We start from the raw sequence: 26940 nt of genomic DNA, 5'->3' as shown, positions 1-26940 counted from the left end.
TTCTCCACCCAATCTCTGCCCCAATAATAGTACTAATTGTAACACCATTTTTTTCATTCATTTTTCATATATATACACACACACACAATCTACTATAATAAAATGCTAAGCGCGCATGCGCACTCCTACCTGCGTGTTCCGTGATCCATGGCAGGCAGGAGAGCGCATGCGCGCTTACAACGGACCCACACTCGAGTGCTGTGGCCGACTCTTACACTGCACGCCCGAACTCAGAAGCCGCACCTGTTGAATTTATTAATAGCAGCGGCAGCTCCTCTCAAGAGCCTCACCAGCACTCAAGCGCTGTAGCTGACTCACAGTGCACGCCCGAACTCACAGCCACACCTGTTGAATGAGCCGCATGCAGACGGGGATTGTGGGAGAAGGCGCCGCACCAAGTGCTGCACAGGGACTGGAGGGGGAGGGACATACCGCTTCTCCTGCACATACCAGCACAAACCTCCCTTCAGCATTGGCAGCTGCAGCATGCTAAACAGGCTGCTTCGTGGCTTTCTCCTGCCGATGAGACCCTCTGCCGCGTCACTGATGATGTCATCAGTGACATGACAGAGGGACTCAACGGCAGGAGAAAGCCGCGAAGCAGCCTGTTTAGCGTGCTGCGGCTGCCAACGCTGGAGGGAGGTTTGTTGTTAAGGTCATCTCGCTGGGAGGGTCGCATGGGAGGGAGAGATAGGAGAATCAGCGGGGGTTGGGCTGGGAGGGGAGAGAAGCGGTCTGCCTCGGGTGCTTCAGGCAGCAGCAGCGTTTACAATTCGCTGCTGTTGCTGGCTTCAGACCTTCCTCTCTGGCGAGTCCTGCCTACTTCCTGTTTTCATGAAGACAGGACCCACCAGAGAGGAAGACCGGAAGCCGGCAACAGCAATGAATTGTGAATGCTGCTGCTGCTACTGCCCGATGAAGTTCAAGGAGGAAAGGGAGCAGAGGGGCATGGAGGGAAGGAGGAAGGTATACCAGATCAAGGGAGGGGGAAAGGAAGGAGGAGATGCCATATGGAACAGAGAGGGCGGACACTGGATGGAAAAAGAGAGGGCAGTGAATGGAAGGGGCAAGACAGGTGAACAGTACATGGAAGGGGTAGAGAGAGGGAGACAGACACTGAATAGAAGTGTGGGGGACAGGGGGAGCAGACGCAGGAAGGAAGTGGGGAGGAAAAAGTAAAAAGGGCACATGCAGGATTGAGGGAAGAGGATAGAGTTAGAAATAAAGATAGACAGACAGGGAGGCCAGGGAGAGACACAGACAGAAAGAATGACAAGACAGACAGACAGACAGCATCCAAGGAGAGAGAGACAAATTTTAAAAAAACAAAAAACAGACAGACATCTACTCTAGCACCTGTTAATGTAACGGCTAAAACACTAGTATAATCGTATTAACAACACATAATGGTTAACCACAAAATTAAAATACACAAAGCACACTGTATGCTTTTCAACATTCATTCCTACCAGAAAACAGATAACCCCATGCAAATGCAGGACCAAAAACTAAAAGTACTAATATTTACAAACAAACCCTAAGATGCAAGACTCTGCAAGCAGTACAATGCCAGAGGAAAAGAATCAAATGCATTTCTTCCTGAATAGACAGATGTAAATCAATCACTAAATAAAAAATAAAATCATTCCCCCTACCGTTGTCTCTCTCCCTCCATTCTGCGCCTTGCCTTTTGGCCTGCCCCCCAGTGTTATCTTCAGGCTGGTCCACAATGTGATCAACTCGGTATCTTCGGGCTGGCTCCCTAAGTGCTGCATTGCACAAAGCTGTGGGCAGTGGCTCCTCGCACATGTCCCATGCCCCATCTGTCAGAGAGAAGGCTTCCAGTTCAGGCACAGGACGCGCGTAGGAGCCTTTTCCCACAGCTTTGTGCACTGCAGCACTCAGGGAGCCGGCCCGAAGACGCTGCTTTGATCGCACTGTGGACCGGTAGCTGAAGAACACTGTCTTGGGTCCGATGGACATGCACGGCGCTGTAGACCGGCAGAAAAATTCTGCAGACCAGCACCAGTCCACGGACCGGAAGTTGAAGAACACTGGTATAAAATACAACTCTTATATTTATCTTTAAATGTTGTTCAATTGTTGCTACATCATGGAGCATGACTTTTTTATATACCAACTAGAGAATGACACGGGGACCGTTTACCATGGTAAACCGTGGTCACTGCAGTAAATCCACAGGAATGGAGAAATTTGCAACTGGTTTACCGAAGGAATGGGGACAAGACCTTTCACCGCCTCGCGGGACTGGGAACAAGACCTTTCACCGCCCCTTGGGAGCGGTCAAAAGTCTTGCTCCTGAGGTAAAAAATTGCACCGGGGTCAAACTCGGCATCTCCTCCCTCAGCTCCTCTTGCACCTATTTTACCTTCAGGAGCCAGCCATGCCACAATGAAGACAGAAGGAACCCAAAACCAAAGCCTGAGACCAATGTGATTTGAAGAATAAAATTACCAGACAATAAAAGGTAGAAAAAAATAAATTTATTTTATATTTTTTTATTAGAATATTTCAGATTTGAAATATGTATCCTGCTAGAGCTGGTATTAGACTTAACTGGGAACCGCAAAGCCCAGGCAATGCTTCTTTAGCTTCCAGCTGGCTTAGGGCTCTCTCTCTGACCAGGGGGCAGTTGCCCTAGTTGCTCTCCCCTAACACTATTCCTGCCATGTGTGACTGAAGTATTCTGTTAGCTTGATATTTTTGTGTAGCATTCTATAATAATTTGGTTTGTTCAATTTTCACAATAGTGGAGGGGGATACTTGTGAAAGGGAGGGGAGACAGGGGTTTTGTTTATCCTTGCTCTGTATTATTTGTGTTTATAAAATTGTACATCATATTGTCTCTTTTTATAGTTCAGAATAAAACCATAACTATTCGAGGCTTCTGTGGATGGGATCTGACGGTAATAATTTTTTTTTCGCTAATACAAAGCACACGAAATGTACAATCAAAAAACTCTACATCACATCCTTAAGAGCTCGTTCTAAACAGAATTCAATGGAGTTTGCACGACTGTGTTAGGTCCTTTCTGGGATTTGCCAAATAGGACTGCAAGCCTACAAAACCAAATCAATGTGGAAGAGTGGACAAAAACGCAAGCTGCCCACAGTAGTTCTTCGCCTACCTTAGTCAGCTGGGCTATCTTCTTGCTCATTTTCAGGTGGAGCTCTGAAGTGTACTCCATGCCCATGCCGGGTAGGTGAGCCATGGTATGGGAAGCAGAGGAACCGAATTTGGCGGCCCCAGAATTGCAAGAGCCGCTATAATAATGCTGCCAGCTCGTCCCCGTCGCCATCTTCAAAGCAAAAAGATTCCTGGCCTGAGACGAGCTGTCCGAGAGAAGACAATCAGAAAGACACGAGGCTAGAGCGGAGCGGAGGTGAGAGCTGCTCAGGGACCGCTACTGCCAGCGAGTCACCGTCCAGCCCCTTCTCACAGTTCGACGGGGGTCAGGGACAGCAGGGCAACGGCGGGCTCTCCCTCGGGTCTTGGAGCCTCTCCATCCCTTGCAGCCATCGCTTGGCACAACGCGAAAGGAAAACGGAGATATTTCCCCACAGCCCGGGGAAGGATGGAGAGAGTGACTGAGGCTAGACGACACACCGACAACGGCTGGCGCGCACATAAAATAAAATACAGTAGTACTGGAGCAACTAATTGCGCACGCTCTTGCTACTGCCCGGCAGCTCTCTCCGTTACCAGGGTCCCGCGGCGAAGTGTTTGTGCTCTGTGGCAGACGTCACTTCCTGACTCCGGCAGCGCGACAATCCATTCGTATGTCCTCCCCCGCCCGCCGTGCGCTCTTTTTTTTAAAGTAGCGGGAAGCTCGGAAGGTATCGAGGCCGTTCTTGGGCTTGACGTTCGCAGAGAGCTGTGCACGCGCCGCCAAGAGCCAAACTGCCCCTGCACCTGTCCGCCGTGCGAGGGAGCGCGCGGGAGAGAGGCTGAAGATAGTTGCCCCCCCTCCCCCTCTTCACTGTTTTCGTTCAGCACTGCGAACAGATTTGCACGGTAGCTTACGGGGGTTTTTTTGGGAGAGGAGGGTTGGTTGTATCTTCAAATGGGGCGTTCTGTTTTTTTACTGTTATGGAAACCGCGTTGAGATGACGTTATTTTATTGGTATGTCCACTCACACGTATAGATAGGTAAACAGCTGATAAAAAAAAGAGGGTGTAACTACCAAAATATACTGTCCTGACCTGAGAAAGGAGGTTTTAATCTTTGAAAGCTAGACCAAAAAACTATGTGGTGCACTGAAAAGGTATCGTTATTTCATACTCAGGTTTTTTGTTGTTTTTATTTCATAATTCAAAATATGTGAATTTTTGCTGAAATGGTGGGGAGGAGGGGTAGCAGATTCTCATAATGAACTACTGCCATGGCAATGATGTAGCCAGCCTGCTGGGGGGGGGGGGGAGCAAAGCGGGCTGAGCTCAAAGTACTACTGTACTATTTTCCATTGTACAAAACCTAACTTAATATTCACACCCCCCCCCCCTTTTTTTTTTTTTTTTTTTTTTTACTAAACCGCGATAGCAGTTATTAGCGCAGGGAGCCACGCTGAATGTTTCGCCCTGCTCCCAACGCTCATAGGAACTCTATATGAGCGTCAGGAGCAGCGCTAAGCATTCTGCATGGCTCCCTACGGCTAATAACTGCTATCGCGGCAGCACTGAGCATTCAGCGTGGCTCCCTGTGCTAATAACTCTATTGCGATTTAGTAAAAGGATGTATGTAAGAAGAAATTATAAAACAGCTACTATATCCTGAGCTAAATTAATACTTGTCCCAGAGATAACCAACCCTTAGCAAAGAAAATACCAGTAACTAACTAATCCCAGAACTGAAAGAGATTTCACATCTTCACCCTTTCTCCAGCTGTTCAAGCAGCATTATGTGGGCAGAAATCTTCTTCAAACTTCAGATTTGATTGTGAGCCAACCCTGAGACTAGTCCTAACATAGGCAAAGGCCCAAATGCTCCACCCTAGACCCCACCCCAGACCTGCCCAAGCTTCTCCCCAGACCTCACCCCTATAATAATAGTACTAATTGTAAACACCATTTCTTCCATTCATTTTTCATATACACACAATATAATAATCTACTATAATAAAATGCTAAGCGTGCATGCGCACGCTTACCACCGTGTTCCCTGATCTGTAGTTCCGTGGTCAGCAGAGTGTGCATGCGCGCTTACCACGCATCTCTGTCTCGCGCAGCGGGCTTGCCGGCTCCGGCCAGACTGACAAAGTTTATTTTCCTCTCTCTCTCACAGCGGGCTTACCGGCTCCGGAACACTCCCAATTAACTGACAAAGTTCATTTTTTAGTTCAAAGCCGCAGCTGCGTTTCGACTCCCTCCCTCACTGTAAGTTCGCCGCCGTCGTTGCCCCCTTCCCCGGCACACACGAACCCCCATTGACCCTCCCACCGCGAGACATACAAACTTCCCGGCTCCAGCAGCGGTCGCATCACACTAAAGACGCTGCTTCGTGGCCTCCCATGCTCTGATTTCCTCTGCCGGAAGAGGGACGGGGAGCAGGGAAGGGGTGCTGTTGGGCAGGGGGAGTAGAGAACAGGTGCTGCTGGACAGGGGGAGCAGGGAAGAGAGACAGGAGGAGCAGGGAAGAGGTGCTGCTGGACCAGGGGAGCACGGAATAGGACAGGGGGAGCAGGGAAGAGGTGCTGCTGGACCAGTGGAGCAGGGAAGGGGGAGCAGGGAAGAGGTGCTGCTGGACCGGGAAAGAGGGATAGGGGGAGCAGAGAACAGGTGCTGCTGGACAGGGGGAGCAGGGAAGAGGTGCTGCTGGACCAAGGGAGCAGGGAAGAGGTGCTGCTGGATAGGGGGAGCAAGGAAGAGGGACCATGGAGCAGGGAAGAGGTGCTGCTGGTGGGGGTGGGGGTGGGGAGAGAGTTCTACTGCACAGGGGGATGGCAGGCAGGTAGGCAAGCTAGCTTCGGAGGGTGGGGGTGGGACAAAGTCTGAAAGGCAGTGAGGGGGAGCAGGGAAGAGGTGCTGCTGGGCCAGGGGAGCAGGGAAGAGGGACAGGGGGAGCAGGGAAGAGGTGCTGATGGTCAGGGGGAGCAGGGAAGAGGGGCAGGGGGAGTATGGAAGAGATGCTGCTGGACAGGGGGAACAGCGAAGAGGGACCGGGGGAGCACGGAAGAGGTGCTGTTGTACAGGGAAGTGGGTTGGGGGAGGGAAATGCTGCTGCTGCACAGGAAAATGGAGGGGGAGGGTATGCTTCTGCTCTACTGCACAGGGAAGTGGAGTAGGGAGGGATATGCTGCTGGTGAGAAAAGGGGGCTGGGGCTGAAAGGGAAAAGATGGGAGAAGGGGGCTGGGGGGTAAAAGTGGGTTTGGAGCTGGAGCTGGGGCTGAAAATAGGGGACATGTGAGGGAAGGAGGCTTTACTAGCACCCGTTAATGTAATGGGCTTAAATACTACTCTTATTAATAATACACAATGGTAACCACAAAATTAAACTACACAAAGTGCACTCTTTTTCCCCTCCCCATAACTGCACAGCATTTCTTCCTCTCTCCTCCACCCCCATGTGCAACATCTTCCTCTCACTCTCTCATTCCCTCCCTTGCTGAAAAGGGAGTGGGGAAAGAGAGAAAGGGATCCAGGATGCCTCCCTCCCATCCCCACATCCAATTTTTCTCCCTTTCTTATCCCCTGGACTGTGTGCAGCATCTTTTGCCCTTGCCCACCAGCCCCATGTCTAACATTGCTGGCTCCGGCCATACTGACAAAAGTTTATTTTCCTCTCTCTCTCTCTCTCTCACAGCGGGCTTACCGGCTCCGGAACACTCCCAATTAACTGACAAAGTTCATTTTTTAGTTCAAAGCCGCCACTGCGTTTCGACTCCCTCCCTCACTGTAAGTTCGCCGCCGTCGTTGCCCCCTTCCCTGGCACACACGAACCCCCATTGACCCTCCCATCGCGAGACGCACAAACTTCCCGGCTCCAGCAGCGGCCGCATCACACTAAAGACGCTGCTTCGTGGCCTCCCATGCTCTGATTTCCTCTGCCGGCATCTCTGATGATGTCATCAGAGACACGGCAGAGGAAATCAGAGCATGGGAAGGCCGCGAAGCAGCGTCTTTAGTGTGATGTGGCCGCTGCTGGAGCAAGTAGCAAGTGGTCAATGGGGTCGCGGTCAGTGGGGTCGGCTGCACGGCGGCAACAGTGGCGGTGGGGGAGAGGGTTCTACATGTCTAACATGCCACCCCTCCCCAGCTCCATGCCACATCTCTTCCTCCATTCTCTCCACCACCATGTCCAACATTCCTCCCTCTTGCATCCATTTTTATCTGTTCCACTGTTTCCTCTCCAACATTTCTCCCTCTTATCTCTCTCTACCTCACTCCTCTTCCATCACCATGTCCAATAATTCTCCTCTTTCTTCCTTTCCTCTTTCCCTCTTACTCACACCCATGCTTAACAAGTATCTCTTTCCCCCATCCTATGTCCCAAGTTCATGCTACCTCCCTCCTTTCCAGCCTGTCCCAAGTTTGTGCCCCCTCTCTCGCTTCTGTGTCCTAACATGTCCCCTCTCTCCATTCTGTGTCCCAAATTCATGCCCCCTCCGTTTGTCCCAAGTTCACGCTCCCTTCCTTCCTTGTCTCAATGTGCCCCTCCATCCTGTGTCCCAACATGCCCCTCTCCCTCCATCTCTGCTGTGACCCAAATGTGCCTCTCTTCCTCCCTCCCTTCTGTGTCCCAAGTTCATGCCCCCTCCCAAGAGTATGTACCTGTGTTCTGGCTGGCTCTAAAACAGGTCTCCTCCTCATTCTTTTCAGCTGCACTTCTTTTTTCATAAAGCCACAGGCAGCAGCAGCAGCAGAGTATGGCCAGAGGTCCTGGTGTTCTCCCAAGTATGACATCTCTCACCTCTCACAGTCCCCACAGTCTATATTGCCTCTGCCTTTTCCTAGCCATGTCTTCTCTTCCTTCTCTGCTTTCCCTGAGTTGTCCATCTCTCCCGCCCCTTCTGTTCCCTCCTCGAATCTCCCTCCCTCTCCCCATCTTGCCCCTCCATATCCATTCATCCCTTCCCCCCTCCCTTCCCTCATGTCCATCTCTCCCTCTCATACTTCCTCTGTCCATCTCTCCCCCTCCCCCTTCTGTCCTTTCCCCGAATCTCTCCCCATCGTGCCCCCTCCACATCCATTTCTCCCCCCCAACCCCCCAACCCCCGCTTTTCCTCATGTCCATCTCTCCCTCTCTTTATTCCTCTGTCCATATTTCTCCCTTCCTCCAGTCCCACATGTGCTTCCCTTCTACACCTAGCTGTCGGCTCTCTATAATGCACCCCTGCCGGCATATACTTCTTCCCCCTCCTCCCTCTCACCTGTTCACCCGCCCGCCACATTTAACTTTTTAGAAAATCACTGCGCTGCCCTGTCGCTGGCCTCAGCGTCTTCTATCCACAGTGGCCCGCCCTCTCTGACAAATTCCTGTTTCCGCTAGGGCTGGCTGCTGTGGAGAGAAGACGCTGAAGCCTGCGGCATAGCGCTGTTCTAAGAAGTTAAACGCGGTGGGCGGGTGAGCAGGGAGGAGGGGGAGGAGTGTATGCCGGAAGGGGCACATTAGAGAGGCAAGCTGTCCGGTAGCAAGCTCCCAGCCTCGCAAGAAGTGGTGGGGTTTCCCCCCACCGGCTCACCTAAAGGACGGGCATTTTTTGGGGAGGCCATGGTCCCTGTGGCTACCTCCGTTCCGACGCCTATAAGTCCAATCCTTTTCCAGGTTATTTCAGTCCACAAAGCAGGTTTCAGTCTGGTAACATTCCAAAAGATATTCAGCTGCAGAGTTTCCTTATTCTCTGGCTTAGCACACAGATCAGTCCTTTTGCATAACTGATAAATTAGTCCTTTTCTTTCCACAGATGTGCTAGCTGACCAAGAAATCTTCTTATTTTTCCATCTCTCTCATTCAGCTTCAGCCCACAATCATTCTGACATTCTGGATCTGTTCCTCATCCCTCATATGGTCAATCAGAATTTATCCCAAGCAGGGACAGGACCTAAGGAGGGTGAATAGACTTCTTCAGGTAGTTTTTTCCAAGGTTAATATTTTTTAATTTCTATTTATTTTAGCATTTATATACCACTTATAGCCTAAGTGGTTTACAATCAAGTACTTAAGCATTTTTCCCTATCTGTCTTGGTGGGCTCACACTCTGCCTAATGTACCTGGGGCAATGGAGGGATTAAGTGACTTGCCCAGGGTCACAAGGAGCAGCATGGAATTTGAATCCACAACCTCAAGGTGTTGAGGCGAGGCTGTAGCTCTAACCACTGTGCCACACACTCCAGCCACATGTCCAGCCAAGATGATGAAGCAAGACAGATATTAGTACCATGCCATTTGGATGCCTGGTCTTCCAATTTCCTAAGGTCTGCCTGCAATTTTTCATAATCTGCATGCGTTTTAACAACTTTGAACAGTTTAGTGTTATCTGCAAATTTAATAACCTTACTCATCGTTCCAATTTCCAGATCATTTATAAATAAGTTAAATAGCACCGGGCCTAGTACAGAGTAGACCCCTGTGACAGTCCACTGTTTACTCTCCTCCATTGAGAAATTACCATTTAAACTTACGCTCTGTTTTCTATCCGATAACCAATTCCTAATTCACAACTGAACTTTGCCACCTATCCCATGATTTTAATTTTCTCAGGAGCCTCTCATGAGGAACTTTATCAAAAGCTTTCTGAAAATCTAGATACGCTACATCGACCGGCTCACATTTATCCACGTCAAGGAAGTCAAGCAAATTGGTGAGGCAAGATCTTCCTCATCTGAACCCATGCTGGCCCCGTCTCATTAAATCATGTTTGTCTGCTGTTCCATTTTTATTTTTTATAATTGTTTCCACCATTGTGCCCGGCACTGAAGTCAGGCTTACCAGTCTGTAATTTTCCAGATCTCCCCTGGAACCCTTTATTTAAAGTCAGTGTTACATTGGCCACCCTCCAATCTTCAGGCACTACAGCTGGGTTTAGCGACAGTTTACAGTTCACTAACAGCAAGTCAGCAATTTCATTTTTGAGTTCTTTTAGTACCCTGGGATGTATACTATCCGGTCCAGGCAATTTATCACTTTTTAACTTGTCGATTTGGCTTAGTACATCTTCCAGATTCACTGAGATTTCTTTCAGTTCCTCCGCATCATCACCCTTGAAAACCATTTCCGGTTAAGGTAGATGTCTTACATCTTCTTCTGTAAAGAATGAAGCAAAGAATTCATTCAGTCTCTCCGCTATGGCCTTATCCTCCCTGAGCGCCCGTTTTGCTCCTTGATCATCCAACAGTCCCACAGATTACCTCACAGGCTTTCTGCTTCTGATGTACCTAAAAAAATTGTTATGAGTTTTTGCCTCTTTTGCAAGTTGCTCTTCATATTCTTTCTTGGTTGCTTTTATCAGTGCTTTGCATCTAACTTGCCAATGCTTATGTCTCTTCTTATTTTCTTCTTTTGGATCTTTTTTCCATTCTTTAAAGGATTTTTTTTTTTTTTTTGCTCTAATACAGGGGTGTCCAACCTTTTGGCTTCCCTGGGCCACATTGGCCGAAAAAAAATTTTCTGGGGCCGTGCAAACGCTGTAGCAAGACAGAGGAGGGAGCCGGCAAGATGGTAAACACCCAGGGGCAGCAGAGGAAAACACTGCCTCGCCCTCGACCGGGGCCGCACAAAATACTTCACGGGGCCACATGCGGCCCTCGGGCCACAGGTTGGACACCCCTGTCTAATAGCTTCTTTCACTTCACCTTTTAACCACACCGGCTCTCGTTTCCACCTTTGCTGATACATGGAATACATCTAGTCTGGGCTTCTACGATGGCATTTTTAAATAACATACATGCTTGGTTTACCATCCTAACCTTTGCAACTGATCCTTTTAGCTTCTTTTTAACCATTTTCCTCATTTTATTAAACGCCTCTACAATAGATTTCTTTTTCGGCGTCACTCCCAGTATCAGCTCAAATTTTATCACTTTATGATAACTGTTTCCCAATGGACCCAACACAGTTAATTCCTGTACTATGCCTTGCATTCCACTAAGGACCAAATCTAAAATAGGTCCCCCTCTTGTCGGTTCCTGGACCAGTAGCTCCAAGAAGCAGTCATTTATGACATCTAGGAATTTTACCTCCCTAGCACTCCCTGATGTAACTTTTAACCAGTCAATGTTGGGGTAATTGAAATCACTGTAGATCAAAAAGCAAGCCTGCTCCAAAAATAACATGCAACTAGTGCTCCTAGCAGATCCCACAACATCCAAAAATGAAAGTAAGAAAAAGAAGCATTGGGAATCCACATGGCAGTGAAGAAAAAACCTCAGTTATGCTTCATGGGTTTTGGGAAAATAATTCCACTCACACTCCAGTTCCCAATGATCTAATAGTATTCTTTCAAGTCTATGCAAAAGAAAGTTGTTTCAGATGATTCACAAAGGCAACTTGCACCAGGATAAACACTTGAAAGGCACAATAGTACACCACTGCCAAGTCAGAAATATAAAGAAAGGACTTATCTGTTCCCATTCAAGCGTGACCATCCAGCGCTCTTGCCGACAAACGCCAACTTCTAGCGCTCCTCAAGGCTGCCGCATGGGAGTCCAGCTCTCCAAAACACCCGACAAGGATGATCCCTGTTTCGCTACTTGGCTGCATCAGGGGATTTAAGTGAAATTTTTCCAGAAATCAGCAGAGTAATCCAAATTGTACAGAAATGGTGCTGGTAATCACCAACACTCAGAGAGCGAAGTTTGTAACACAGCCTCCTCCCATCTTCTCCATCAGATAGCCAATCAGCAACTCAGAAGAACACTAACCATTCTAGGCAAGAACTAAGACGCCTCCTATTGTCTTCGTCTATTGGCCAATCAGCTGCTCAGAATAACGCTGACCATTTTAAGCGAGAATTCAAACCACTGGGGTTCACTGAGTCCAGATTGTATATTGATGTGTCTCTTTGGAACCTGGGTATGGCAGCCTATTAAAAATGGACAGATATGTGGTAGAATGGGCAAGCATGAAAAATAAAATAGCCATTATATTATCCTCCCATTGCTCTGGATTTACTAGTCAGGTTTTGATTTATAAGATAAGGACCTAATCCAAGGGCAGAGGAGAAGGGTTTATAAATGGCTATATAAAATTACAATTGGATAAGCCAGAACACAAACCAGATAAGACAAATATGGGATAACTAGTCTTTTAAGCCCGTTAACATTAACGGGTGCTAGAATAGATGTCTGTCTGTCTTTCTTTCTTTCTCTCTCTCTACCTCCTGCTGTATTTCTCTCTCCCTGACCCCCTTTCTCTGTCTGTCTTTCTGTCCCTCTTCCTGCCCCTGTGTCTTTCTTCCTTTCTTTCTTTCTGTCTCCCTCCCTCCCGCTGTCTGTCTGTCTTTATTTCTATCTGTCTCTCTCCCTGCTCCATATGTAACATTCCCTCCCCCTTCATTTCCCTGTGCAGCAGCATTTCCCTCCCCCAACCTCACTTCCCAGTGCAGCAACAGCAGCAGTATTTCCCTCTCCATCCACTTCTCTGAGCAGCAGCAGCAGCGGTATTTACCTTCCCCTACAGGTCCCTGTGCAGTAGCATTTCCCCCAACCCCCCCCTTTGCTTCCCACGGTCTGACCTACCATCGCACTCACTGTGGTTAAGGAGATCGAGAGGGCACAGCAGGAAAAACGGCAGTACCGGAAGAAGTTTATTTTTAAGTTTAAAGTTGCCACCGCGGTTCCTCTCAAGATCGCTGCCTGCGTCGGAAACCTTCTCCGACGCAGGTGCGGCTCGTGAGAGGAGCCACCGCAGCACCTTTAATCTTAAAAATAAACTTCTACCGGTAGCGCCGTTTTCCCTGGATTTAGGTTTGCGCGAGGTGGAGAGCAGGTAGAGAGAGAGAGAGCGTCGGGCGGCCAGCAGCCACCGCGGCCGACATCTGCCTCGGGCCACCGACAGCTGCCGCAGCCGACATCCACCTGGGAGTGGAGGGAGAGAGAGAGAGAGCTAGCTTTGCGCGCATGCGCACTCCTACCTGCAATGCCCTACATCTCACGGAAAATGGACGCACGCAGATGGGAGTGCGCATGCGCGAGTAGCCTTTTATTATATTAGATATATTGATCTAAATATGTGTTTTGTGCTGAGGTCACTGGAAACTTGCGCAGAGCTGGTTTGGGGAAGCCTGAACAGCTGAGTGGCAGGGGAAGCCCCAAAGCAGCCTCCCTACACTCAGCTGTTGGAGCTTTTTTATTTTCTTTTTTTTTTTAATGGCACAGATGTACAATACCTGCACCATTAAAAAAAATGCTGTGTCGCTCCCTTCCCCCACCAATGACGGCCCTCCCCGACAAACCACCCTAGAAGCAGAATGGAGGCAGGAGGGATGCCACCCCCTCCTGCCACTGCAAATCCCCCCATGCCAGCCAAAATCAGCAAGAGGGATGCCCACTCCCTCCTGCTGCTGTGAACCTCCCCTCCACTCCCTTCCTCCCTCCCCGCAAGGCCCCCCGAACTGACCCCTTCCCTGCTCCCCTTCCTAAAAGAATAAAAATCAGCAGGAAGGATACCCACTCCCTCCAGCCACTGGATACCTCCCACCCCCTCAAACCCCCTAAAATTAAACTCTAGAATTTGTTGTCAGAGAATGTGGTGAAAGCAGTTAACTTTTTGGATAATGTCCTAAAAGAAAAGTCCTTAAGTCATTATAAAGATGGATAAGTAGCATATAAGCTGTTTTATTCTTTGGGATCTTGCCAGGTACTTGTGGCATGGGTTGTCCACTGTTGGAAACAGGCTATTGGGCATGATGAGCTTTTGATCTTTTCCAGTATGACAATTCTTATGTTATCCCCCACTCATGTGCACCAGGGAACTGAGAGGACCTGATGAGAAATAGACCCAACTCATCATCTATTGTAGGGCATAACACTGCCACTGAGGCACCAAACTGATTCGCAGGAACTCAGTTTCCCCGTCCTGTACACGTGAGTTATGTCGCTGTCCCCGTCCTATTCCAGTAAGCTCTGCCTTAACCACAGAAGCCTCGAACACTTATGATTTTAAAGTGTTTGAGGCTTGTGTAGATGAGGACGGAGCATGCAGGAATGGGGCAGGAACAGAAAAAGAACTTGTGGGGACGGGACGAGAAAATGAGTTCCCGTGGGGACAGGGAAAAATTTGTCCCCGTGACATTCTCTAACTTAAATAGAAGTTCTAGATAATCTACGCAGATAACCAAATCATTAGCTTCTCAAAGTAACAACATTTTGGCTCCTGAGGCAGGCGGGCCTATAAACATTAATAAACATAAACATAAAATGCTATCTGAAAGCAGCTATTGGCTAATACTTATTATGCTGCTTTATCCAATGCCTTTCCTGTCTTTTTCTTAGCAAAATCAGGCTTAGGTTAGCAAAAACTTTAATTAGTGCTGCCTGGGGCTCTTGTTCTTTTAGACATTTGTGACTTGTTTGTTAGAGACTGGGAAGAGCCTCTGCTCTGTACACAACCATTATGAGAGCCCAGAGGAGATTCAGTGAGCCAGGAAAGTGCTTTTAAAATAAGAGAGATGCCTCGTTCTAATATTGAATTGTGTCACCTGCAGCCTGATATAAGCTGTTTAGAAATCTGTTTGAAAGTGGCTGCTACCTAGAATAGTCTGTGTTGCTATATTTGATTCCTTCTTTGTCCTTTTATTAATAAAATTAGGCTCATTCGAAATTGGGTTTTTATAAGGTTTACTTTTTTATCCCAAAAAGTAATTGATCAAATGTCTGATAATCTGTGATAAAACCATGAACTGTTTCCATTTTTGAAAGTGGAAAAAATAAAATGAGCCTAATGATCAAACAATGAACAACTTCTGGTATTTACTGAGGTGAGACTGAAGATACCATATTTGCATTTTGGATTGTATAGACTTCAATCCAAATCAGTAGACTTAGCAAATTGCTTGGGTTATAGGCATTGTCTTTTTTCCCATATAAAAAGGTAAACATTTTACAATTGCTTTTGAAAACAGAAAACATATGTTATGTTAACTAAAGCCTTCAGTTCATCATGGTAAATAACTCACTCATACTTTATGGGAGTCAGTGATGAATAAAGGGCAACAGATTAAATACCACAAAGTAAGAAGACGGGTAAAGTTGCCTAGGTAACCAAGCAATCCAGAGACATTAATTATACATACAATAGTACTAATTTTACCAGGAATAGCAATCAGTCATTATAGCCTAAATATATATGTTGCCACATTTATAGAGCAAGACATGTTTCACAATTCATTTTGTTTCATTACAAATTACAGGCCAAGCCTCCTTTCATCCCTCCCTACCCCCCCCCCCCCCCATTAATTTCTTTTTTCTTTTCCATCTGTTCCCATTTTACTGCTCAAAAGCATACACCTCTAGGCCATCAAGAATACATACGTAACAGAGCTCTAGGGAGCAGAACTGTGCAGGAGGAATAGATATGGCAGCCCATAAAGATGTAGTTTTTGCATACTTTTGTATCATTCACATAGGGACTTATTTTCAAAGCACTTAGCCACATAAAGTACTATAATAATCTATGACACTTTGTGAGTGGCATAATACAAAAAAAAGTCCGTTTTGGGCCTAGGGCGCTAGTCATCCCAAGTTGGCAGAGTCTAAAGTCCATTCTCGAAAAATATGTCCAAAATATTTTTTTTTGAGAATTGTTTACTTCTACGTCCAGCCGTTTGATCATCCAGACCGCTAAGTCATCTATCTTTATATCACATTCTTGTCCAAAAAATTGTTCTAAGTCCCAAACGCCTAGAAAAAGACCTTTTGGACCTTTGAGGTACCAGCAAAGTGATGGAATGGCCACTCAGACATTGCAACAGAGTAGTGGGGCACCTTACAGGGCACTGCTGTGAACGTCACAAAAAGTGTGCCACATAAACATCTCACTACAACTCCCTTATAGGTCATTGTGAGTCCCCCAAAACCCACTATACCCACCTGTCTACCACCCCCAATAGCCCTTATGGCTGCAGGTGCCACCTATATGGCAGTAGAGTAGGGTTTGGGGGAGTTTTGGTGGGTTCACATTTTTCACCATGAATGCAGTGGTTAGAGTGGCTTATGGGCCTGGGTCCTCCTCTCTAAGGTTCACTAGCCCACCTCCCAGACTACTTAAGCCATCTCTGTGCAGCTCTACTAGGCTTTCCTATGCCAGGTGCTGATGTTCTGGAGGAAGGTATGTACATTTTTATTCTGATTTTTATGATGGTGTGGGGGAGTCAGTGATCACTGGAAGAGTGTGTGGGGGTCTGTACTTTGTCCATGCAGTGGTTATCTGGTCACTTTGGATACCTTCTGGGCACTTATACCTGTTTTTAGATCGCCTAAATAGCAATTACCAGCACCAGTATTCTTAAGCTTTAGAAAACCTTAACTCACACTGCTATTATATATACTGTATTCAATAAGAACATACAGTATATTCAACATCTAAAGCATAAAGAGTATTTTGCCTGAACCTCAGAACACCACTCCAGGCTCACAATATTCATAGCCTTAAGCTTGACGTGTATGTTCCTCACTGGCTCATTTTTTAAAGTGCAAATGCCTTAGTTTTGAAATCTTTAAATTAGCTTTAGCTTAAATATCAATTTTAACTTTTACTTCATAGTATTTAGCTTTTAAAGTACTTAGCTTTTAACGTTGTGGTTCAGGGAATTGGTATTAGTGTGCTGACATGTTTCACCGGAGCTTTTTCAAAGGTGTAATCCCTGAAAAAATGACAGAAATATATCAGGAACCCTTAAACCTCAAAATCATTTACTAATTAATAAGTTATTCGTTATCCCCACAACATAAAAAGTTGCAACTCACACGAAACTTGAATGGGCTTATTTGCTCTGAGTACTGGAGGGGTTGAAAGCCTTTATAAAGAGCTGATAAATTAAAAATCTAACTTTATCTCTGTCCTTTACCGAGGCTGCACTGGGATGTTTTAGAGGAAGTCAGCTCATTAGAGGATGGGGTATTTAAATCTGGCTTACAAACGCTGCTGCCATCTTTGGTAAACTAAAGTGGTTTGAAAAGTTGACTGGAGAAAACTAATGGTGAGTTGGAACTTTTATGTTGTGGGGATAACGAATAACTTATAAATTAGTAAACGATTTTGAGGTTTAAGGGTTCCTGATATATTTCTGTCATTTTTTCAGGGATTACACCTTTGAAAAAGCTCCAGCAAAACATGTTGGCATACTAATCCCAATTCTCTGAACCACAACTTCAAAAGCTAAGTACAGTCAAACCTCGGTTTACAAGTGCACCAGTTTGCGAGTGTTTTGCAAGACGAGCAAAACATTCGCAAAATCGGCGCCTCAGAAACCGAGTTTGACTCGATTTACGAGCACCATCCCCCGCGATCCGGCATCCCCCCTCAGCAATCCGACATCCCCCCCCCCCGATCCTACATCCCCCCCAAGCACTGAAACGAAATCCCTTACCCCGATTGGGCACCGGCATCACCACCAACGCATAGGACATGCCGGTGCCAGTGCCCGAAGATCCTCCCTCTTCTGGGCTGGGCGGTGCAGCGGATATCCTTCCTGTTGCCTGTGCTGGGCTGTACTGAGCTTTGAGCATTTGCGCATGCTCAAAGCCTTCTGGTCTCGCTCTCTCCGAGATTCTCAGATTCAGAATCTCGGAGAGAGCGAGATTCCCTTCCGAGATCGTAAGTCTCCTGCAGCTGAGCCCTGGCAGAGGCTGAACACGCAGGTTTGGATGGAGCCAGAAGGGATAATGATGCTTCAAGTCCCGAGAAGGGGAGGTGCTCTCCAAAACCTCCCCCCCCCCCAAAGCCAGGTCACTACCTCCGGTATTCTGTGCAACCGAAGGTAAACCTGCAAAGAAGCGGTTGACAGTTTGCTGGTTGGGCATAGAAAAAAGGGCCGGCAGAGGTATGGCCCTTCTCACCCCTTCCTCTTTGTATGCGGCATGTCGAAGAGGCAAAAAAGTAAGAAAATTCAGATGAAAGACACCAACAATCATCAGATCTTCCACAGTTTCTCTCTAGCGGCTTTCACACTGCTGCCATCTTGCCACTCCCTCAAGATGCACTTTTAACAGTGCTGTCACTGCATCGGCATCCCCGGATCATTCGCTGTTTTTTGTTGCCAAAAGCCAACGTCACTCTTGGAGAATGGCTCGGCAATTTTTAAGAATCAACTGGAGTGCTCATTTCATTATTGAAGAGCCCATTTGCATGGCACTGTTGGAGGCTGCTAGAAAGCAGGGCTGTGGAGTCGGAGTCGAGGAGTCGGAGTCGGAGGAAATTTCGGGTACCTGGAGTCGGAGTCGGAGTCAGAAGTACAAAAAACTGAGGAGTCGGAGTCGGAACATTTATCTACCGACTCCATTTTTGAACTTGGCATACCAATCGAGCGATTCTTTCAGCTATAGCACCCACTATATACACAACACAAATGTTGCGAGCAGCTTCTGCGGCCTTGATTAAAAGCAAAAAGAAGGTGGTGTCGAAAATGCTTATTTCTCTCAACTTGACATTCCATTTTAACGATCTGAAAATTAACCAGTGCTGTGGAGTTGGAGTCAAGGAGTCGGAGTCGGAGGAAATTTCGGGTACCTGGAGTCAGAGTCGGAGTCTGAAGTACAAAAAACTGAGGAGTCAGAGTCGGAGTCGGAACATTTATCTACCGACTCCACAGCCCTGCTAGAAAGCTCGCTAAAGACAATCCGCCGCTAAAATGCATGCAGGCTAAACCATCTGGAAATCAGTTTAGCGACCATGTTAAAGTTTTGAGAATCTGGGCCTGAGTCCTGTACTGCTACTAGCACGGTTTTTATGATCAGGTATCTTCTGAACCCTGATTGGGCCTGGTATAGTTTTGATGAGTTTTCTAGGAAGTCTGATATTTGTTAGCAGGCTAGTTTGTCTATTACGGGGGTCGGCAACCTGCTGCTCCAGAGCCGCATGCGGCTCTTTTCCACCTTTGCTGCGGCTCCGGTAGTGTGTCACGCAGGCATGCAGCTTACAAGTCCGGCGTCGCGGAGGGAAATAGCCATGCTGAGCAGTGAGCTCAGCACATACACAGATGAAAGCCTTGCTTGCTGATTGGTCCGGCGGCCCCGCCCCGCCGTGCCGCCGGACCAATCAGCAAGCAAGGCTTTCATCTGTGTAGTGCTGAGCTCACTGCTCAGCATGGCTATTTCCCGCCGCAACGCTGGACTTGTAAGGTGCACGCCTGAAAAAGAAATCATCCTGGCCGGGGTCGGTGTCATGCTCCGGAGATCTACAGCCTTCCTATCTCTCTCTCCCTTCTACCTGCTTCCGGCCACATCCCCTGCTCCGCGGCTCTCTTCGGCAACTCAGCAGCAGCGATCGACACAAGCTTCTGACGTCGGGGCCTACCCTCTGCGAGTCCCGCTTGTTTCAACTTCCTTTTTCCACAAAGGCGGGACTCGTAGAGGGAAGGCCTCGATGTCGGCAGCTTGTCTTGATCACTGCTGCTGACGAGTTGCTGAAGAGAGCCGCGGAGCAGGGGGGTGTTGCCAGGTGCAGGTAGAAGGGAGAGGGCCAGATGCAGGACTCGTGGATGAGGGAGGAGAAGAGAGAGAGAAAGAGAGAGGGGAGGGAAACAAAAGGAAATATTTCATACTGGGCTGGGCCGGAGTGGAGGGAGGGTGGAAAGATTCTAGCTACAGGGTGCAGTAACAAAGGAAAAGGGGGGAAAGCTGAAAATGGAGATAGTGACACAAAGAAGAGAAAGGGTAAGCAGGACCTACTGAATAAGGATAGAGATACAGAGGGGACATGAAGAGGAGGTGAAATAGAGACATAGAAGTAATGCTGAAAAAGTGTGTGGGGGGAGATAAAGACATTGAAAGGGCAAATGGTGAACATGGCGTAAAGATAAGGACAGAGACAAATGAATATTCTGAAAAAGTGGTGAGATAGGGATATAGGTGAGATGGACACAAAGAAGGGTGATGCTGGAAAATAGGTGGAATGGTAATTCTGACAGACACAGAAGGGAAATGCTGGATCAAGGAGAGATGGGGCTCAGGCTGGATAGAATGAGGAGAAATGCCTTGTTGGCCCGGAACTTCCTCTCCTAGGTCAGAATTGACGTCAGGGAGCGGAATGCTGGTCAGCGCAACACTTCTGCAGGGAAAGCTTGGGACGGCGGTGGCTTGGGGGCTGTTCCCCGATTGCGGTGGCAGCAAACCGAGTGGCTTGGGGGACGGCACGGAGACAGAAAGAAGGGGGAACAGGGAGACAGAAAGAAAAAGTTGGGGGAGAGAATGAGGTCTGGAGGAGAGGAAACATACAGGAGGCTGAAAGAAAGGAAGAAAGATTGGATGCACAGTCAGAAGAAGAAAGTGCAACCAGAGACTCATGAAATCACCAAATAGCAAAGGTAGGAAAAATGATTTTATTTTCAATTTAGTGATCCTGTATATAGCATTAAGATAAGAAACAATATATGCAGTGTTAGATTTGTTTTATAATGGTTTTGCGGCTCCAAGTTTTTTTTTCTTTTCGAAAACGGGTCCAAGTGGCTCTTTATGTCTTAAAGGTTGCAGACCCCTGGTCTATTAGTTTAGATATCCACGGTTGATTGGCTACTGATCTGTAGTTGGAGGGATCTTCTTGGTCTTTTTCTTTACTCTTGAGGGTGGGCCTGATGACTGAGAGTTTCCATTTAAGTGGAACATGTCTGGACTGTAATGATTCATTGATAAGGAGAGCCCCAGGCCTTCGAGCTCTCTCATCAGGTGTATTGGGCATGTGTTGAGGGATGGTGGGCCCAGTTTCACTCTTTTCAGAAGTTTCTTCACCTGGATCTCTGTGACGGGTTCAAACTCTTCCATTGTGTCTCCCATTTCCCCTCTCTCTTTGTCTATTAATATGTTGTTATTTAGGCCATTGCCTTTCTGTAGCTTCATTATTTTCTCTGTGAAGAAGTTGCTGAATTCTTTACTGGTTATGGAACATTTGTTGATTTCTTTCTGTTTATTCCCCAACAAACCATACACTACCTGGTATAGGGTTTTTATGGAGTTTCGGCTTCAAGGATCTTTTTTGAGTGGAATTCTTTCTTTTCTTTTCATATCTTCTTGATGTAAATTCTGTTGACTCTAAGCCAGGTTTTTCTGGCTTCTTCATCTTCGACTGACTTCCTCTATTTTCTTTCAAGTTTTCTTTTCTCTCTTTTTAACTTCATGACTTCATCTGAAGGGGTGAACCCATCTTTTCTTTTGTTTATTTTTTGTAATTTTAATGGGATTACCTCCTCTAGACCAGTGTTTCTCAGCTCGGTCATGGAGTACCCTCTTGCTAGTCAGGTTTTCAGGATATACACATTGAATTTGCATAAACTTGATTTGCATACACTGCCTCCATTGTATGCAAATTTCTTTTATGCATATTCATTGTGGATATCTTGAAAACCTGACTGGCAAGGGGGTACTCCAGGACTGATGAAGTTAAGAGGTGATAGGCTCCGGCGTAATCTGAGGAAATATTTTTTTACAGAAAGGGTGTAAATGCATGGAACAGGTCTCCCAGAAGAAGTGATGGAAACAGAGACTGTGTCTGAATTCAAGAGTGCCTGGGATAGGCATGTGGGATCTCTCGGAGAGAGAAAGAGATAATGGTTGCTATGGATTGTAGACTAGATGGGCCATTTGGCCTTTATCTGCCATCATGTTTCTATGAGTTGAGAGCCAGCGTTTAACGTTGGGTGGGCTTAGTTATCGTATTGAATCCGAGATTAAGATCCTGGGAGTATGTTGGACAGAAATTTAACGATGAAATCATTTACTTCGGCATTGGTAAAAAAATGTTTTTTCTTTCTATGGAAGTTGCAGACTATCAAGTCATACTTTGAACCTATGGCATTTAGACTGCTTGTTCAGTCCTTGATACTTAGTACCCTGGATTATTGTAACACTGTTCACATTGCCGGACACCGTACAAATATACTTAGACTTCAAAGAGTACAGAATGTCAGAGTTCGTCAGATTTTCTATCTGAAAAAAACCCAGATCATATTACATCTTTTTTTTTTTTAATACAGTGGTGCCTCGCATAACGGACGCCTCGCACAGCGAACGCTGCGCATAACGAACTTTTTGTCTTGCTCCCTATAACGAACTTCGTTTCACACAACGAAGTCGCCCGAGGGGCCCGGGGGGGGGCGGAACTACTCTCGCCGCTTTCTAATGTGAGCCGGGAACAGCAGCACCCTCCTGTCTGAATGCAGTGTTCCATCATCTCCCTCCACCTTACCTTAAAAACCGAGTTTTCCGGCTTTCTTTTTCGGCCAGCCACACACTTTCAAAGAGCAGCACATGCGCGCATGCTCTGTTGTTCAATCTTCTCCTCTGACGCAACCGGAAACTGGAAGTTGCAGGAGAGGAGAACATTGATCAACTCCAGCAGCTGCGCGTGCACAGCTTTTTGAGATCGTGCGGCTGGGTGAGGGAGAAGGCTGGCAGGCTCTGCATGTGAGGTGAGGTGGAGGGAGGGAAATGTAGGGCTGCAGAACGAATTATTTTGTTTTACAGGTATTCTTATGGGACAACAGGGCTGCAGAACAAATTATTTTGTTTTACAGGTATTCTTATGGGAAAACGCGTTTCACACAACGAACGTTTCACATAACAAACTTGCTCCTGGAACGGATTAAGTTCGTTGTGTGAGGCACCACTGTATATAAATTTTTATTAGAAAGATTTTGCAAAAAATACAACAGAAAACTTACATCAACCAAGTGGTACATCAATAGAGCAGACATCAGCTACTAAGATCGCGCATTATACAAAAATGCACATTTTCCACACAATTTTCACCCCATGATCTCCCCCTCCCCCCCAGTCATTCATCCATCCCCCCCTTCCCAACTCCCAGGTACCCCCCCCCCCAAAAAAAAAACTTTTCACTCATCTTCCTATGAGCCGGCCAGACAGAGAGAAATCAGAAACCCCTACAGGGCGTCCAATAAAGTTTCAATTGTGCTCCAAGTCAAAGAACTTGTCAAGAACTTGTGACGTCTTTAGCCACTGCCAGTTCCATTCTCCCAATGGACAAAAATCTAGTGGTCCAATCTGAGATAGAGAGAGCAACTTGATTTTTCCAGTGATTAGCTATGAGGCATTTAGCCGCTGCAAGACCCCAACGAAGTATTTTAGTCTGCCATGGGTGTTCTCTCTCATTATAGAGGCCCAAAAGGCAAGACTGTGGAGTCGCATCCACTATGTCTCCAACCATAGTAGACAGAACACTCGTCACTTCCTGCCAAAAGGGACCAATAGTCACACAGTCCCACCAAATGTGTAAGAAGGAGCCCACTGCTGAACCACAGCGCCAACATTGAGCAGACACACCCGGAAACATTTTGTGCAACCGTTCAGGGGTATAGTACCACCTAGTTAGTACTTTATAGGCGTTCTCCTGAATCAGGGCACAAGTAGAGGTCCGGGATACCTCCCCACAGATAACTTCACAATGTTGTGTAGTGAAGGAAAATGCTAAGTCCCTCTCCCATTGCTTCTGAAAGATAGGTAGAGTAGGTAAGTGTCCCCTCCAAAACTGATACAATAGTGATAGGGGTCTGGGTACCTGTCGGAGCAGCAACCACAAATTTTCAAAAGATTCCTGTTCAATTCGTAATGGCATTCCCCATCCTTGAGCTTGCATGAAATAGCGTATTTGGAAATAGGCCAAATAGTCCCGGTCTGGCAAGTTGAATTTTTGCTGGAGCATGGCAAAAGATATAATCCCAGTAGGTCCCATCAAATCCCTAAAGATTCGCAGACCGCATTGGGCCCATCTATGAAAAATCCTGTTATCACTCCCAGCTTGGAATCTAGGTTCAAATTGTATCTGGGCCAAGGAGGACACCAGTGCTCCATTGCCCAATTTTGCTCGAGCATGATACCACTCCGTGGCCAGATGTTGCACAAAAGGATTAACAAGACCCTGAATCCAAAATCTAGATTGTCCAGAAACCCATAATCTATATTTCAACAGCATCCTGTCCCCCGGAACCTGTTCCAACATCACCCCACTTTTGTGCTCACCCAATTCCCAGTCTAATATCAATTTCAGCTGTGCTGAGTGGTAATACCATTCCAAGTTTGGTAGTCCTCTTCCCCCCATGGAACGGGTCGCCCAAAGCAAGGCTTGGGATATCCTAGGTGACTTACGTTGCCAAATAAAGCCACACATCTCTTTTGTTAACCTCCGAAGTTCCCGTACGGGGACCTGCACCGGTAGTGTTTGGAACAAGAATAATAACCTGGGTAAGACATTCATTTTCACAAGAGCTATCCGTCCCCACCAGGATAGCCAAAGACCATGCCACCGTTGTAAATCTGCTCTAATGCGGCGATACAGGGGCTGATAGTTCTTCTCATAAAGCTGGGTAAGATCTTTAGGAATATGAATGCCTAGGTATTTAATCCCATGAGTCGCCCAACGAAAAGGGAAACTACCCCGTATATTCTCCACCTCTAGTGGGGTGAGGGTCAAATTTAAAATTTCTGTTTTATCCAAATTAATTTTGAACCCAGAGATTCCACCATACGAGTCAAAAAGTTGTAACAGATGCGGGATAGAGACAGCCGGCCGTCCCACATAAAGTAAAATATCATCTGCGAACAGCGCCACCCGATGTTCAGCCCCATTCATCACAAACCCACTTAGTTCGGTGTGATTCCGGATATGCATCGCCAAAGGCTTGATGGAAAGAGTGAACAGCAAAGGTGAAAGCGGGCACCCTTGTCTGGTCCCTCTATCATATTACATCTTAATATAGAAGGCTCCCATGTGAGGTTTAAACTGGGAACACTTTGTTATAAAGTCTTGCATGGTCAAGCACCATAGTACCTATTAGAATTATTTACTTTATTCACACTGAATTGTCCACTACATAATACTGCTTCATTTGTCGCTCCCCCAGTTTGAGGTTGTATCTATAAAAAGTTCCAGCAATGCTTGCTTGCTTTTCAGACAGCTAGTTGGGACAAAGAGTTATGCAATTTATTCGGAAGGTCTTGCTCTTACATACATTTCAGAAAGTTATTAAAATTATTCTTATTCACATAATTTTTAGAGAACTAAAATGATTAATGATTATTCCGTAGTTCACTGGAAATTTCCAGGTTTTTGTCTTTTGTGAACCGCATCGATCTGTGAGGTTTTGCGGTCTATAAATGCGATGTAATGTAATGAAAACACTGCTCTAGACTATTGTCCAGTACCTTATCCCAGTCTCACCCGTTCTGTAAGGTCTCTGATCTCAGGTTTTACTTCTCTGAGGTGTGTCTCCAGTTTGTTTTGAATTTGATGCTGTCAATGAATCTGCTCCCTATTTTTGGTCTCATTCCAGAGGTTTTTGATTGTTTACTTCTTTCTGGTTGTCTCACCTACAGGACCCATTTCAACAGAAAAAAAACATCAGCTTTTGGAAGAAAATGTTCTGCGAGCAGTTCTGGCCTCAGTTCCTAAACCAGTTTACTTATTCACCTAATCCTTGCAATACAGACAGCAATTGGAATAACTGAGTAAAAAGTTCAGAGTCTGTTTACAATCTTCTGGCACCCTTATACTCTAAAACTGTCTCTTACATTTGTAAATCATCGTGGTATTTACCATATCGCAGAGAATTGAAACAAAAGTGCAGATTGCTGGAACGCAAATGGAAAAAATCAAAATCTTCCTCTGCTCGTGCCAGAAAAATTAAAGAGGTATGGGGGAAGGGAAGGGGCACAAGCAAGCGGGAAGGGGGTTGGGAAGGAGGGTGGGGGGGGCGGAGAGTAGAACAGGTGCTGGAGCTCCCATCAAGAAGGTGCTCGGAGTGGACCGCCCCCTCCTCCCCCCCTTACTATGCCACTGCTTGCAGCCTTTACAAAAAGATTTTTCATTGTAATCTAACATTTCTGCATATCTGTCCACCCTTACTTGAAATCACACAGCAGTATTAGAATCTCTGACTGTCTGAGAGACCTGCATCTGAAGTCAGTTGAAATAATTTAGAGAGATCCAGAAAACTACTACTCAGCATTTTCTAGATCAATTACTCAAATGTTTTCAATCTAATTTTATTTATTAATGGTTCATTCTGCTGTTTAAGCATAGCATTTTTCTTAATAGAGAATCAACTGACAGCTTTAGAAGGATTCAGATTGTTCAGTAATTACATTTCTGCTGTAGTATTTTGTTATCCATTTGTTATTTCCCAAGAGAATTGTAAGACATTTGAAATTGCCATCCAAGCCAGACCTTTGCAAATGTTCCTTTCAAATTTCTGCATATGTGTATATAGCAGTGTCTAAACGTATACTTCTTTTGGCAGAGAATCTTCTAAAGTTGACTCAGCTACCTTCTCTGCAAGCAACTGAACTAATAAAGCTTGTGGTGAATTTAATGAAGAAAAAAAATAAATTTCCATATGCAAATTTTCATTCCTCAAAGCCTCTGTATCAAACTTTTGCTTTATTTAAAAAGAAATTTCTTATATTCTGCACATCTGCAAATCTGAGTGATTTACAACAGTGTTCTTCAACCTTTTTACACCCGTGGACCGGCAGAAAAAAAAGAATTATTTTGTGGACCGGCAAACTACTAGGACTAAAATTTAAAAACCCCGTTTCCGCCCCATCTCCGCAAGCTCGGTCCCCACAAATCATCTGATCCCATCCACACAAGCCTCAGTTATGATTTTATATTGAATGTATTTTATTAAAGTATAAAAAGAAACAATATTCTGTAGAATTGTCATTTTATAAATACAAATAATTCAGAGCAAGGATCAACAAAACCCCTGTCTCCCCTCCCCTTCACATATATCCCCTCTACTATCAAGAAAACTGA

The 26940-nt window shown here is 46.3% G+C and overlaps 1 protein-coding gene and 1 long non-coding RNA gene across 8 annotated transcripts in view; one reads left to right on the top strand and one right to left on the bottom strand.

Annotated features, from left to right (window-relative positions):
* The window catches only part of FAM184A (family with sequence similarity 184 member A), a 408528-nt gene extending 405178 nt beyond the window's left edge, over nucleotides 1-3350 (bottom strand). For 5 of the 6 annotated variants that reach the window (XM_033938486.1, XM_033938491.1, XM_033938492.1 and 2 more), the window contains exon 1: nucleotides 3150-3350. In XM_033938486.1, the coding sequence (XP_033794377.1) occupies nucleotides 3150-3320 (171 nt within the window). In that variant the 5' untranslated portion in view covers nucleotides 3321-3350. The remainder of the gene's footprint in view (nucleotides 1-3149) is intronic. The other variant, XM_033938487.1, reaches the window with a different exon arrangement.
* Nucleotides 3351-3904: 554 nt separating this feature from the next.
* LOC117357634 lies at nucleotides 3905-26727 on the top strand. Of its 2 annotated transcripts, none has more exons than XR_004538839.1 (3): nucleotides 3905-4036; nucleotides 25500-25814; nucleotides 26423-26727. It is a non-coding gene; the product is annotated as an uncharacterized LOC117357634 (long non-coding RNA). The 2 variants fall into 2 exon arrangements; XR_004538840.1 differs by lacking the exon at nucleotides 3905-4036 and adding an exon at nucleotides 4051-4287.
* The last annotated feature ends 213 nt before the right edge of the window (nucleotides 26728-26940 follow it).

This window comes from Geotrypetes seraphini, chromosome 3, assembly GCF_902459505.1.
Source record: "Geotrypetes seraphini chromosome 3, aGeoSer1.1, whole genome shotgun sequence".
Lineage (NCBI taxonomy): Eukaryota > Metazoa > Chordata > Amphibia > Gymnophiona > Dermophiidae > Geotrypetes > Geotrypetes seraphini.
This window is presented reverse-complemented; position numbering and strand designations above follow the sequence as displayed.